At 37.4% G+C, this 12,869-nt stretch overlaps 1 protein-coding gene across 3 annotated transcripts in view; it reads left to right on the top strand.

Annotated features, from left to right (window-relative positions):
* The window catches only part of bach2b (BACH transcriptional regulator 2b), a 147,522-nt gene extending 137,916 nt beyond the window's left edge, over nt 1-9,606 (top strand). For 2 of the 3 annotated variants that reach the window (XM_087298217.1, XM_087298218.1), the window contains exons 4-5: nt 4,164-4,370; nt 7,335-8,312. In XM_087298217.1, the coding sequence (XP_087154343.1) occupies nt 4,164-4,370; nt 7,335-7,790 (663 nt within the window). In that variant the 3' untranslated portion in view covers nt 7,791-8,312. Of the gene's footprint in view, nt 1-4,163; nt 4,371-7,334 lie in introns of all 3 variants that reach the window. The other variant, XM_087298216.1, reaches the window with a different exon arrangement.
* The last annotated feature ends 3,263 nt before the right edge of the window (nt 9,607-12,869 follow it).

Here is a 12,869-nt window from a genome sequence, read left to right as displayed (position 1 = left end):
AAGGTGTGTTTCTAATGTTCTAATTAATTTAACTGCTGGGCAATGACCCTGTTTAGTTGTAATCTTGTAAGATTAGGATAAAACCTTCCTCCAGCAGAAAGAAAGGGGCAACAGTAAAGATTTGTCTCTCAAAATCTTATCATAAATCACCATTATATATATATATATATATATATATATATATATATATATATATATATATATATATATATATATATATATATATATATATATATATATATATATATTACTGGTCAAAAGTTTGAGGTCAGATTTTCTTTTTCTTTTTAAAGGCGGCATTCAAGTGTCAAATAACTGCTTTCGTATTGTTTGTAGTTTCAAATGAAATTATTACTCCAGTCATTATTGCCTTTATTACTATCACCATTAATAATATTAATTATTATTATTATCATTAGAGTGATTTCTGAAGGATCATGTGAGTCTGAAGACTGGAGTAATGAAGCTGAAAATTCATCTTTAAGATCACTGGAATAAATTATTAAATTATAAAATACTTTTGAACAGTTTTTTTATGGTGCAATAACATTTCACAATTTTACAATTTTTATTTTCTGATCAAATAAATGTAGCCTTGGTGAGAAGATAATCTTATTTTAAAATCCTACTAACCCCATTCGTTTGACTGGTATTGTATATAATATCATTGTCTGTTGGTTTTAAGAGCTTAAATCTGGGGTGTCCAAACTCAATCCTGGAGGGCCGGTGTCCTGCATAGTTTAGCTCAAACTTCCTTCAACACACCTGCCTGGAAGTTTATACCTAGAAAGAGCTTGATTAGCTGGTTAAGGTGTGTTTAATTGGGGTTGGAACTAAAATATCCAGGACACCGGCCCTCCAGGACCAAATTTGGACACCTCTGCCTTAAATGAACATTAAAACATATGTTGTCATGTATTATTACATAATAATAATAATAATAATAGTAATGAAAGAGAGAGGATACATCTATTATGAACTATTGGCGTTAAAGTTGTAGTGTTCTTATCTGATATTTATGTGATTTTCACAATGTTACAATTGGTGATTTACTACATTAGTTCAGACTATTTGACAACATAACAGTTGTACTCAAATAATGCACATAAAACGAGGCTTACATGCATACCCTTTTTCCAAACGTATTCTTTTTGGCTGTCAAAAAAGTTTTTATTGTTCATCAGACAACTCCACTTTTGTCATCATCTTTATAGTTGAGGAGTGATGATGGAATCAATAACTATATTGTTTTAAAAATGATTAAGAAGTTCACATTTATTTATTGCTTCATAGTAATTGTGGCATTGGGCATGCTGTCCCGGGAGAGAACCCTGAGCTTGGAGATACTTGAGCTCAAGGCTCCTGCCTGATCATATAGTATAGTACAGGGATTCCCAAACTTTTTTTATTCCGGGACCCACTTAGGCAAGTAATTCAATCTCAAGACCCACCATAATATTTTAATATGGAAAAATGGTTAAAAAAAAAAAGTCTACATTCAAAGCAGTCAAAAATATATGGTGTGCGGCTTTTTGGATTTTGCGATTTGATATGCACAAAAATAGGCTCAAAGTGCTTTTTGTGGGATGCTGGCTGTAACTGATAATTTTTTTGTTGAAAAAGATACTCTTCTTTTTTTAGAAGAGAATATGATCGAGCCCCTGGACTATGATCAAGCCCCGTCACATTGCAGTAAATTCCACTGCTAGTGTATAGTCATAAGAAACTAAATAGCTTTTTGATCGACTACTACAAGCTGGGAAAAGGTCAGATAAATATGCCACTGCAATTAACGTTATAGCTGAATTGATCTAATATTTACACATTTGCTTGAGGAAGGAATGATGGGGGTAGTTACATTACTATTACTATTTTAAATAACATCTATGCCCTTCCAGATAGCAGATAACAGATAGCACTATATCTATTTATTGATTAGCAATCTGTCAACGTTGGGATGTAAAAAATATGGGACAACAAATAGCTTCAAATGATAGAATACATAGCAAACATTAGAAAATATTGACAATAAAATAAAAATTGTAGCCTACTAAAATCAATGGCCTATACAGAAATTAAATAAAGCTATAAAATCTACTTCACTTTTATTGTATTTTCATACTGATTAAAGTTACTATAGTTATTTAGTGAAGAGCAGCAAATGAATCTCTCATTGTGTTTTGTTTGATTACAGATGAGTTAATGTAAGAATGCACAGATCTATAATGAAGCATTCGACTACTTTAGGAACTGTTTGTGCTCATTTAAGAGAAAATTAGTAGTGTTTAAAATAAAACACACAGGACGGAGCAAAAAAAAAAAAAAAACGAAAAAATAAGCACTTTTTCGACGGTCCCTTACTGAGAGCTCCACTCAGCGCAAGCTCTATCGGCTAAACGCAGAGTGCAAGCGCTCAAACTCAGCAGTGCTCGTAATGTCGAGCGAAAAAAAAGAAAAAGACAGCTATGAAACATAACCAGCTTTGTCTTTTTGTGGGAAACACACTTTAGATATTTTTAGGGTAAGAGGTTTTTGAGTTATTGCCGTTAATTGTATTGGTTTTGATTCACCGCAATGTAATTATAGCTGCAGCTATAAGACGTTGCGCGACCCACCTTTGTTCACTGTGCGTCCCACTAGTGGGTCGCAACCCACAGTTTGAAAACCGCTGGCATAGTAGGTAGGTGCAGAGAATAGTGTCACTCTTGTGTGTATAAACTATGCTGTCGCAAAATGCAGCTAAAATCCTACACGACGGTAGTAGTTTAATTGTGGTGTTTACATGTTTGTTCTCCACTTCAATAATGTGATTAAAATCAACATACTAAACGTCTTAATTTGATTTCTGTTTAGTTAAATTATGACCTTAATTGGATTAAATAATCAAAAATCTGTTTACATAGTAGATTCTTAATCAGAGTATTGTCTTAATCATATTATGTGAAGTTTATTTATAAAACAATATCGAGAGTATCACATGCTTATGACTGCTTGCGGCCGGTCTCACATCATCTAATTTATGATTCACCAATCAGATTATTCCTAAGCCACTCTAAATACCTTAAGTTCCATATAACAGCCATCTTCGCTTTGAAGAATCCCCCCTTCCAGCCCTACTCCTCCTCCTTTCATAGATGGGTGGCAAGGTGGCCCAGAGATTTGCACTGTTGCCTCACAGCAAAAACATCACTGGTTCTAGCCCTTACCAAGCCAGCTGACGTTTCTGTGTGGAGTTTATACTTTCTCCCCATGCTCAAATGGTTTCCTCCCACTATCCAAAAACACACAACTCAAATTAATTGACTTATCCAAATCAGCACCATAGACATGCACATTGTAAGTAGTTATCTTTTAAGAACAATCACTCTCTGTTTATTACTACTACTACAGTAGAGGAGTTCTAGAGATCTACCTGAGCTTAAACTCCCCTTTTGCCTTGCAAATAGGAGGGAGCCCCAGGCTCGAGGATCTTATGAGCTGAGGGCTCTCTTTCGAGACAGCATGACGAACAAGCTTTAATTATCAATCATCAGCTAAGTGTGAACTCTTAAAAACTGGATTATTGGTGTCCATATGAACGTACTCAATGATTGTTGATACGGGACCAGCTGTGATTAATCATTGCACGTGATCCTTTTGAAATGAGTTTATGAAACTTTACTTCTTAATTAAAAAAATAATAATTTTGATGATAATCGCTCAGGCTAACAATATCACTGGAATCACTTTCAAAACATCTGTTACCATCACAAAGACACTTTTCAAACAGCTTTCCAGCACATTTGCATTCACTGTTTTTTAGTGGTGAAATGATCAATGACAAATAATTCCTGAGAATATTTAAATGACCAGGGGTGGCCAACCCTGTTCCTGGAGAGCCACCTTCCTGTAGATTTCAGTTGCTACCCATATTAAACATTCTCTAGGAACAGGGTTGGCCACCCCTGTAATAGACAATCTACATAATCTCTCCTTGTTCTAGCTTGTACTCCAATCTGAGAATGTGTAGTGTGTAGGGACCACCTTAGCTTCTCAGGTATCCATTATTTTCTGTTAACTCAATCAATCGTTATCAACTATTCCTGACATAAATGTGCCTTTTTTTTTAAACTTTATCGTCATTGTTATAGGTTTTAATCATATGCCCATGTTTGTCTTTACAGGTCAAGCTCCCGTTCCCTGTTGATCAAATCACAAATCTTCCACGCAACGACTTCCAAATGATGGTGAAAATGCACAAGCTGAGCTCAGAGCAGCTGGAGTTCATCCACGACGTGCGCAGACGTAGTAAAAATCGCATCGCGGCACAGCGCTGCCGCAAGAGAAAACTTGACTGCATCCTGAACCTTGAGTGTGAAATACGCAAACTGGTGAGTACACAAATGTCTCCGTCACACTGAGTGTGACAAAACATCGGCCTTCAAAAAAAAGCAGAGGCAGCAGGAGGTCTGGTCTCCTATGCGGTCATGGCGAACCGTTACCTGTCAATCACAGAGCCTGTGCCATGCTGTTTGGCTGATGGAGGCGGAGCCCACTGTCTTTGATGTGTCTACATATGACAGTTGGCACTTTGATGCCACATGCACATCCTCTATATAATGTCCCAGAAAGCAGCAGGAGATGCCTCTGCTTCTACTCGGCCGTCCTCTTATCTTCAGAGTTTGACAGCTGTATTAAAGCACAACTGAAAAGAAGCTGTAGCATGAATGTATGTATGAAGACGGGAGATGTGTGAAGTATGTCGATCTCTGTGGAGATTGAGAGAGAAGGCAGTGTTAGTGCTGCAGGGTGACCTACTTACTGTAACTCAGCCGGGATCTATACATCACTGGATGCTCATAACAAAGTGTTTATGTATGAGCGTGGAGCAGGTTTTGACTATGTTGTGTGGGAAAAAACTGTCTCACTGGCATAGTAAAACATGAAATTGCCTCATTATGGCCATCAGCCAACAATTCCCTCAAGGACAATGGCTTAATTATGATAAAATCAACATAATATGATTATTATGGGGAATTAAGAAATGTGTAGTTTGGTGAACAGGGCTTTTAGGGAATAATCTGTTATGGCAAAGCTGACGCTTATTAGTTCTAAAAATAGTCATAATCAGTGTTGGGGTTAACGCTTTATAAGTATTGCACGTTACATAATACTACTTTTTCAAAGTAACGAGTAAAGTAATGCATTTTGAAATAAGTTATATTATTTGAGTTACTTTTTAAAAAAAATTTATTAATTCAAGTTACTTTTTACCTTGCTTAATTGGCTTTAACAAAGTATATAGTGGAATAAAAATAACCTTTGTCAGGTTGAATCACACAATGAGAGAGCATGCTGCGAGGGAACAGACAGTCGTCAGGTCTCTTTTTTCAATCTGTGTACTGTTCTAGTAACTGAATAGCTTATGATATGGGTTTATTTCGAGTCAGAGGGGGTATCGGGTATGTTATTACTTACTGAAAATGCAAACCGTTTTACGTCAACAACCGGTTAACCTAGAAGACCTGGTTAATACAAGCGATTCATTTGTGAATTGCTCGTCATCACTACAGAAACAGAAATAATGGCAGGTTGGAGCCTTACATTTTTGCAATAGATTCTTGTTTTTTTTAACTCATTGGAGAAAAGAAGTGGATTGTCGTTAAGTGTAGATTATGTAAAACTCTTGACAACTGCCTGAAACATGGACATCAAATAAAAAATAAAAAAAACTGGATGTGAAGCACTAAACCCGCACCCCATCTTCAGCTATGATTTACATCAGCTCACGTTCTCCAGGTAAAACAACTAATTCTAAACTAAAAAAAGACATACATAATTGTTCCCAGCAAATCTAATAAAGGATTGAGACATACTTGTTGCATCAACGCACTAAATCGCACTTCAGCAGCGTTTATTTGAGAGTGCACAAGAAGATCTGCACTTAAGCAGCGTATATTTGAGGGGGCGTGCAAGAAGTTTTGTGCACGAGCAGAGGAAATCTGCGCGCAAGCAAAGAGATTCGCATGCTCATGGGTTATTACATAAATGCGATCTCGACTTAATAATAATTAGTAATACTGTGCTCACAACATTTGTCATTGAAATAACGCCACAGGTAGTTGGTTGATCTGTGTAAAAAAGGCCTGCCACCACAGCTGGACAAAATCCTAGAGGAAACACTGTATTCAATGTATATAGCTCAAAGATTTATTTTGATTAAGGCATTTTTTATTGTCTTACCGTTTTTTCTTTTATTTCATTTTGTTTTTAAACATTTTAATCGTTTTAAAATCTGTTGTTGCCTTAATATAAATGATTTCATGTTAGTAATCTTAGGCTTTATCACAATCTTTATCTCAATGGACAGTGAGATTTACCTAACTAACAAAACAAAATGTACAAAAGTTGCAAACACATTACTTTACATGCTTTAATTAATCTGTATATATAGCGTGTGTGTAGCTCTGGATTCAGAAAGTTCTCAAAATATATGTTAATCCTACATTTTTTAAAGGTAAATGAAGGTGTAGGTTCTACAGGTGTTAAATGCAGAGCTTCTTGATAAAAAAGGTGAAAAACACCTGCAAGGTCTGAAAGAGGTCAAACCTCAGCCAGGTAAGGAAAAGTAACGCAAAGGTTACTCAAAAGAGATATAATGCATTGCTTTTCATAAAAATTCATGCAATTAGTTACTTTTCCAGGGGAGTAACTCAATATTGCAATGCACTACTTTCAAAAGTAACTTACCCCAATACTGGTCATAATACACTTTACTTTTGATCTATTTTATGCATCATTGCTGAAACAACTATTTATATTACATTTAATTTATTAAAATATCAATTCATTCATCTTTATTTGTATAGCGCATTTACAATGTAGACTGTGTCAAAGCAGCTTAACATAGAAGATTATAGTAAATTGAAACTGTGTTAATCCAGTTTTCAGAGTTGAAGTTCAGTTTCATTCAGTTCAGTGTGGTTTAATTTTCACTGCTGAAAGTCCAAACACTGAAGAGCAATTCCATCGATGCGCAGCTCCACATGTCCAAAACCAAGCAAGCCAGTGGCGATTAAATAAAAATCTAATTTATAATTATTTGTGATCTTACTGGCTCCAAACTGAATATGATTGGACAATATGATTACATTCTATTCAATATAAGTCCTGCAATTAATTCACTAAATCTAACAATTCAAAAATATTACGGTTGTTTACCGTACTTTACAGTAGTCTATGCAAAATGGGTATTAAAAATTCTTTCAGTCTAAACACTTGGAAAGTTCCAGCAAAAATCACAATGACTATGATCTGGCTGTGATATGTGTGTTTTGTGTGTGTCCACTCTACAGGTGTGTGAAAAGGAGAAGCTGTTAACAGAGCGCAACCAGTTAAAGGCGTGCATGGGAGAGTTATGGGAGAATTTCTCCTGTCTGTCGGAAGAGGTGTGTCGAGATGTGCAGCTGAGCCCTGAACAGGTACATCACTACTGCCCTATACTGCGCCCCGGCAACACCGCCTCCGTCGCCCCCGGCAGCATCGACCTCACCGCCTCCTCCACCCCAGAACAGAGCTTCCACAAATCATCCTCCACAAAAGACGGGACAACCCGAAAGCCCCAGTGGAAAACTGGCAACGGGGCTGAAGACGCAGCCAACCACAGGGAGGAGCAAGAGGCCGGCTCTGCCTTTATGGAGGTGGGGCTTTCCCTGGAACAGTCCAATCAAACGGTGACAGTAGACTTCTGTCAAGAGATGACAGATAAATGTACAACTGACGAACAGCCCAACAGAAAGGACTGTACCTAATGACGGTGGTTTCTCTGTGTTGATTTGTTTTTTATTATTATTTAATTTAGTTATGTCTTCTGACAAACCCTCACAAGTCGAGGGCTGTTGAGATGGCCAGCCTCTGCCAGTGTTTTTGATTTTTTTTTACATATATATATATATATATATATTTATGTCTTTTTATTGTCTTTTTTTAAACAAAGGTTGACACTACAGTTGTCTTAACAGCAGCAATACTGTTCTCCAGGTTCTGTCTAGTTCAGCCATGGCAGAGTGGCTGAGACCTTCTCACAGAACTTCACGATGGTGCTACACCTTTCCAGGACAGTGGAGACACTGTCTGTTTCCAATTACAGTCCATTCAGTTGGGATGGGCGCTGACCACATCTCAAATTCAGACCTCTACGGACCTAGCAGCAGCTTTTTGCTCTCTTTTTGTCTCTTTCTTCCCTCTCCACCTTCATTCACTCCTCCTGCCCTCTACCTCTAAATCTCCCCCTCTCTCTATCTTCTCTTTCTCTTTGTGGCCCTTGTCACAGTAAATTCAAACTCAGGAAATATTCTGAATGTTCAGTATAACTCATGAAAAAAAAATAATACAGATTTTTTTTTCTACAGCAGCTAGACTGTAAATGTCCATATGCAAAAATGTCTTCTGCATCATGCGTTTGTAGTGTCTGCGTACCGTAATTTGTACAGACGGTGGTATCTAAAAACATTCCTCCTTTGCCTTCCACAGCACTGATACGAAATAAAGTACGACGGAGAAGACTCGCATCGTAGTTTTGGCCACCTTTTTGCGTCAGCAATACTATACCATTGGATGTTTTCGAGAAGTGCTTGCTCGACAGAAAGCGTATTGTAAATAGTACGGTGCATGGAGATGGGCTAGATAATATTGTACAGGTAGTAACCTTCGCGCTTTTTGTTTTTCGTTTTCTTTCTGTTCTCTGGGGTTTTATCAAGCACCTTTTTGTCACGAAGGGAAAATCGTTGCTGTTTCCTGTCTCGAATGAATTCCCCATGACGATGGATGTGCTTAAACTCAGGAAACTAGCATTCTTACACTCACGCATGCACACACACGCTCGCATACGACCCCCCTGGTGCAGCGCATAGACCCCCTTGCATGTGATTTGGATGTAAACGGTGTGCGTAGTGGTGAGCTGTTCTTCTATAAATGTGAAAACGTGCTCTTATCAGTATTTACAGTGTGCTCACGGACACCTGCGAACAGTGTTATCTTTAACACACCTTTCAGTTTTAGCCCATTTTACAGAACGGAAGTGATGTTGAACTCAATTTAGTTTTCCCCTCCCTCAGCACTCTTTGATTGTTCAGCACTTCTGAAAGGGATTTCTTTTTCAGAACCCTAAAAAGTCTGAAATTGAAGCACTTAATGTGAACACTTAAAGTGTCTCTCTTGGCTGATGATCTTTAAAGACACAATATCTTATAAAGAACGTTTTCAAGTTCATTTAAATTAAAAAAAGAAGTGTTCAAATTAAATATTTATGGAAGACACTAAAAAGCTGCTTTTAAAGTGTGTTGTTCACACTTGTAGGTTGGTTATTTTGGTCCAGGCCAAATAATTGAGACACATGTCCTGGTTCACTTACAATCTGTGTTGCATTTAGGCATGGGCCGGTATAAGATTCTGTCAGTGTGATAATCTTGGATAAAAATATTACGGTTTCACGTAATCACGGTATTGTGATCACTGCTCTAAAATATATTCTTTTTTTAATGTCTGAGTAAAAACAACTACTTTTCCCCCCTTTGAACACAATATTTTTTATTTTGAGAAACATTTATAATATTTTGGAACAGTAAACATGTCAGGCTAAATCATTTAAATAAGTCATTGACTTCTGCTGTCTTTATTTGTTTTAAAACACAGATTTTTTTACTATTTGAAATGGCATCTTTGGATATCTTTTCTGCTGGAAATACTGTTGTCCAAAAAAAACAAATCATCAGCAACGGTATTGCAGAAAGTTTTGACGTTTTTAAAACCTAGACTTTTCTAAACGGTGGTTAACCTTGAAAACGGTTATTGTCCCATGCCAATTTGCATTCAACCAAGCCTTTATTTGCAAGTGGACCAAGACCTATTTTTGTAGGATCCTCAGTCCACTTGTTTGGTGTGCACCATTCATTTTAAAAGAACCAAACCTGCCAAGTGTGAAGGCACCCCTAGAGAGCTTGAAAAATCAGATCTGAATTAAATGGAGTAAGCCCATTTCTTAAAGTTGTCCTCTTATTCTCTTTATTGTACATTTGTTAGACACATATATCCATACTAATGAGATTGCATGCTGACTGTATATTTTATATAGTTTGTTTAGAGTTTCTTTGCCTTAAAACGGTAGGCCAAAATTAAAAACGGTTGACTCTGGTTTAGTTGAGCAAAAACTAAAAGCATTTTTCTTTAAAAGCCAATAGGTTGGGAGTGTTAATCGTTTGACATAGTTCTATATTATTTCAATGACCCCTAGAGCTCTACATGTGCGTGCTTGTGTATTTGCGAGTTGTTATACATCCCCCCAGCCCCCTTCGTATGCAAGCACACACACATAAACACATACACACACACATACACATGAACACGTCACACTGGGTCTCTCCTAGGGATGTAGAATCTAGAGGTGTTGTGATGGATAGTTGTGCTGTTGTTTTTCATTGTGGATCTTTTTCTCTTTCTCTCTTTCTCTTTTTCTAAAGAAATTGAAACAGTGTTTGCTATTTCTAAATTGTAATCAGGTACAAGACTAGAACTAAAGATTTATGGGTCCAAGTGGACATTTGTGCACACATATGCAAATCATCCCTATAATGATGCATTTTATTTCTTATTTGTTGTTGTAGAAATGATGAATAACGAAGCGTGGAATGCATGACCTTCCACTTGACAAAGCACACTGTCGTACACTTGAGGATCTATGTCCACAATTTCTGGATACAAAAACAAAAGGTCACACCTGCATCAAGGCGATCCAAAAACATTTGCTTTTCTGTTCCTCACATAGCAATGTATTTGCTGTGTGTTTTTTTTCTGGGCCGTGTGTGATACGGCTGACTCCTCACGCTTGCACACTAGGCCTTAAGAGCCTGGGGATGCTTTGGTTCAGGCCGACGTTTGGATGCAGAGCTCGGGAGTCTGGTGACACGGATTGGAATTCTGACCTCTGTTAGCCTCTGTTATTAAAAGCTGCATCATGTTTGCCTCCACCGTGACTTCAAGGGCTCGTCCTGGTCACTGAAAGCCTCACAGGTCAAATAAGCTTATCAGCTCTCCTCTCAACAACACTTCTGCTAGTTTTTGTTGTTTTACAGAGGTTTTATTTTCGTATCGGATTTGTGGTTGCTCTTGTATCTTGTCTCAGGGTGCGTGCCAACATTTGTTTTTCTTGTTATTATTTGGTTGGTGGTAGCTGGTGAGCTCAGCTTTGTTCTTGGCATATGTTTGTCTTGCATTTTTTGTGTGTCTTCTTATAAAGCTAATGGGTGGGTAGCATGGTTTCTTTTTGTTATAGTTTCTAAGCTAAAAATGAATTGGTGCGTAGAGAAATCGGACTAGATTTGCACAGTTATTTTAGATGAAAACCCAACAAGGGCTATTTAATATCTCAAATCAAATTTCTTGGTTGTAAATTGGCTGCCACAGCTAATCTTTTAAGCTTTCCATCCACAAAGGATGCGTATTTTAAGCTCGAGTAAATACTGTACTAGAAAACACCCTACATCTCTTCATCTACGTAAGCTCTCGTTTGGTGTCGCTCGGTTTGTTTTGTTCGTGCTGCTTCTCTGAAATATGAACACTGGCGTTCCAAAGGGTTGCTCAAAAACTTGCCTTTTTCACAATTTGCTTAACTTTATAAACACATTTGGTATTCGGAATGAAAACGGCGCAAGAAAAAGGCAAAATGTTTACAAAAAAAAAAAGTGTCGTGTTTTACGAGGATTTTGCCATGTACATAGAAATCGTGAGGCTTGTTTGAATTTCGCATTCTGTCTCTTTGTTTTGTACGTTTTTACAAGCGAACAGAAAAATGGCCGTTTGATAACTATGCTCCTTTTTCCTCAAGTTGTCTTTTTTCGCCCGATGGGGATGCTCCAGTGTACCATGATTACAAAGTGCACCTCCAACTTTGCCTTAGAACTTCCAGAGGCCATAGTTCACATTCAAGTGAAGTGTGTATGCAGGGGCTGTGAGCCCCCATGTTTCGGCTAGCAGAGCGGACTCTCTCTCTCTCTCTCACACTTATCTACCTGTGAAATCCTTCATACCTCTCATTACTGGTCAATGACTGTATCAGCAAACTGCATCAGGTGTTTTTTCTACATGCTTTTTACACAGATTATATGGATTATTGTATTGGTAGATTTTGGTGCATCATTTTTAATGGAATAGCTCTTTGGCTTGTAGTCACACGAGTTGTTTTTCTCTCTCTCTCTCTCTATCTCTCTTTCTGACTCTTTATCGCATTTTTTTCTAGAAGAGCGTTTTGTGTTAATATTGTCGATTTGAGGTAGCTGTTTTTTTTTTTTTTTTTTTGCTTATTCTGTACTAAGAATTTTTACTTTTTTTCATTTTGAAATGCTACATGACCCTAATGAATTTAATGACTTAAAAACCATTGTACATACGGTATTGTGCAGGACTCATTTTCATGCATTTCAATTGCTAGTGTTATATAAATGACAGATTTTGTCTAGACACCATTTCTGTTTATGAAATAAAGAAACATATCATGTATGTTTTGTTGTGCTTGCTTGTTTCTCCGTCCATGGTTAAAGGGCACCTATGATGAAAATCATCTTTTATAAACTGTTTGGACAGAACTGTGTGTAGGTATGGTGTGTCCACAGTCATATTGGAGTGAAAGTAAACACAGTAAGTCTCTTTTTTTAAATCTCCTGACGTTAAAATAGGATCCAAATCCCTCCCAATTTGAGGCCCACCGCAACGTGACGTAGGAGTGCAGTTTCCCCGCCCACCGAATTGATTGACAGCCGCATATTAACATGTCTCTATGGTAACGCTTATAAACAAGACAGGACGTGCACAAAGCAACTGGGATTGAAAGATCTGTT

Source organism: Danio rerio, chromosome 20 (genome assembly GCF_052040795.2).
Source record: "Danio rerio strain M-AB ecotype USA chromosome 20, GRCz13ab, whole genome shotgun sequence".
NCBI classification, from domain to species: domain Eukaryota; kingdom Metazoa; phylum Chordata; class Actinopteri; order Cypriniformes; family Danionidae; genus Danio; species Danio rerio.
This window is presented reverse-complemented; position numbering and strand designations above follow the sequence as displayed.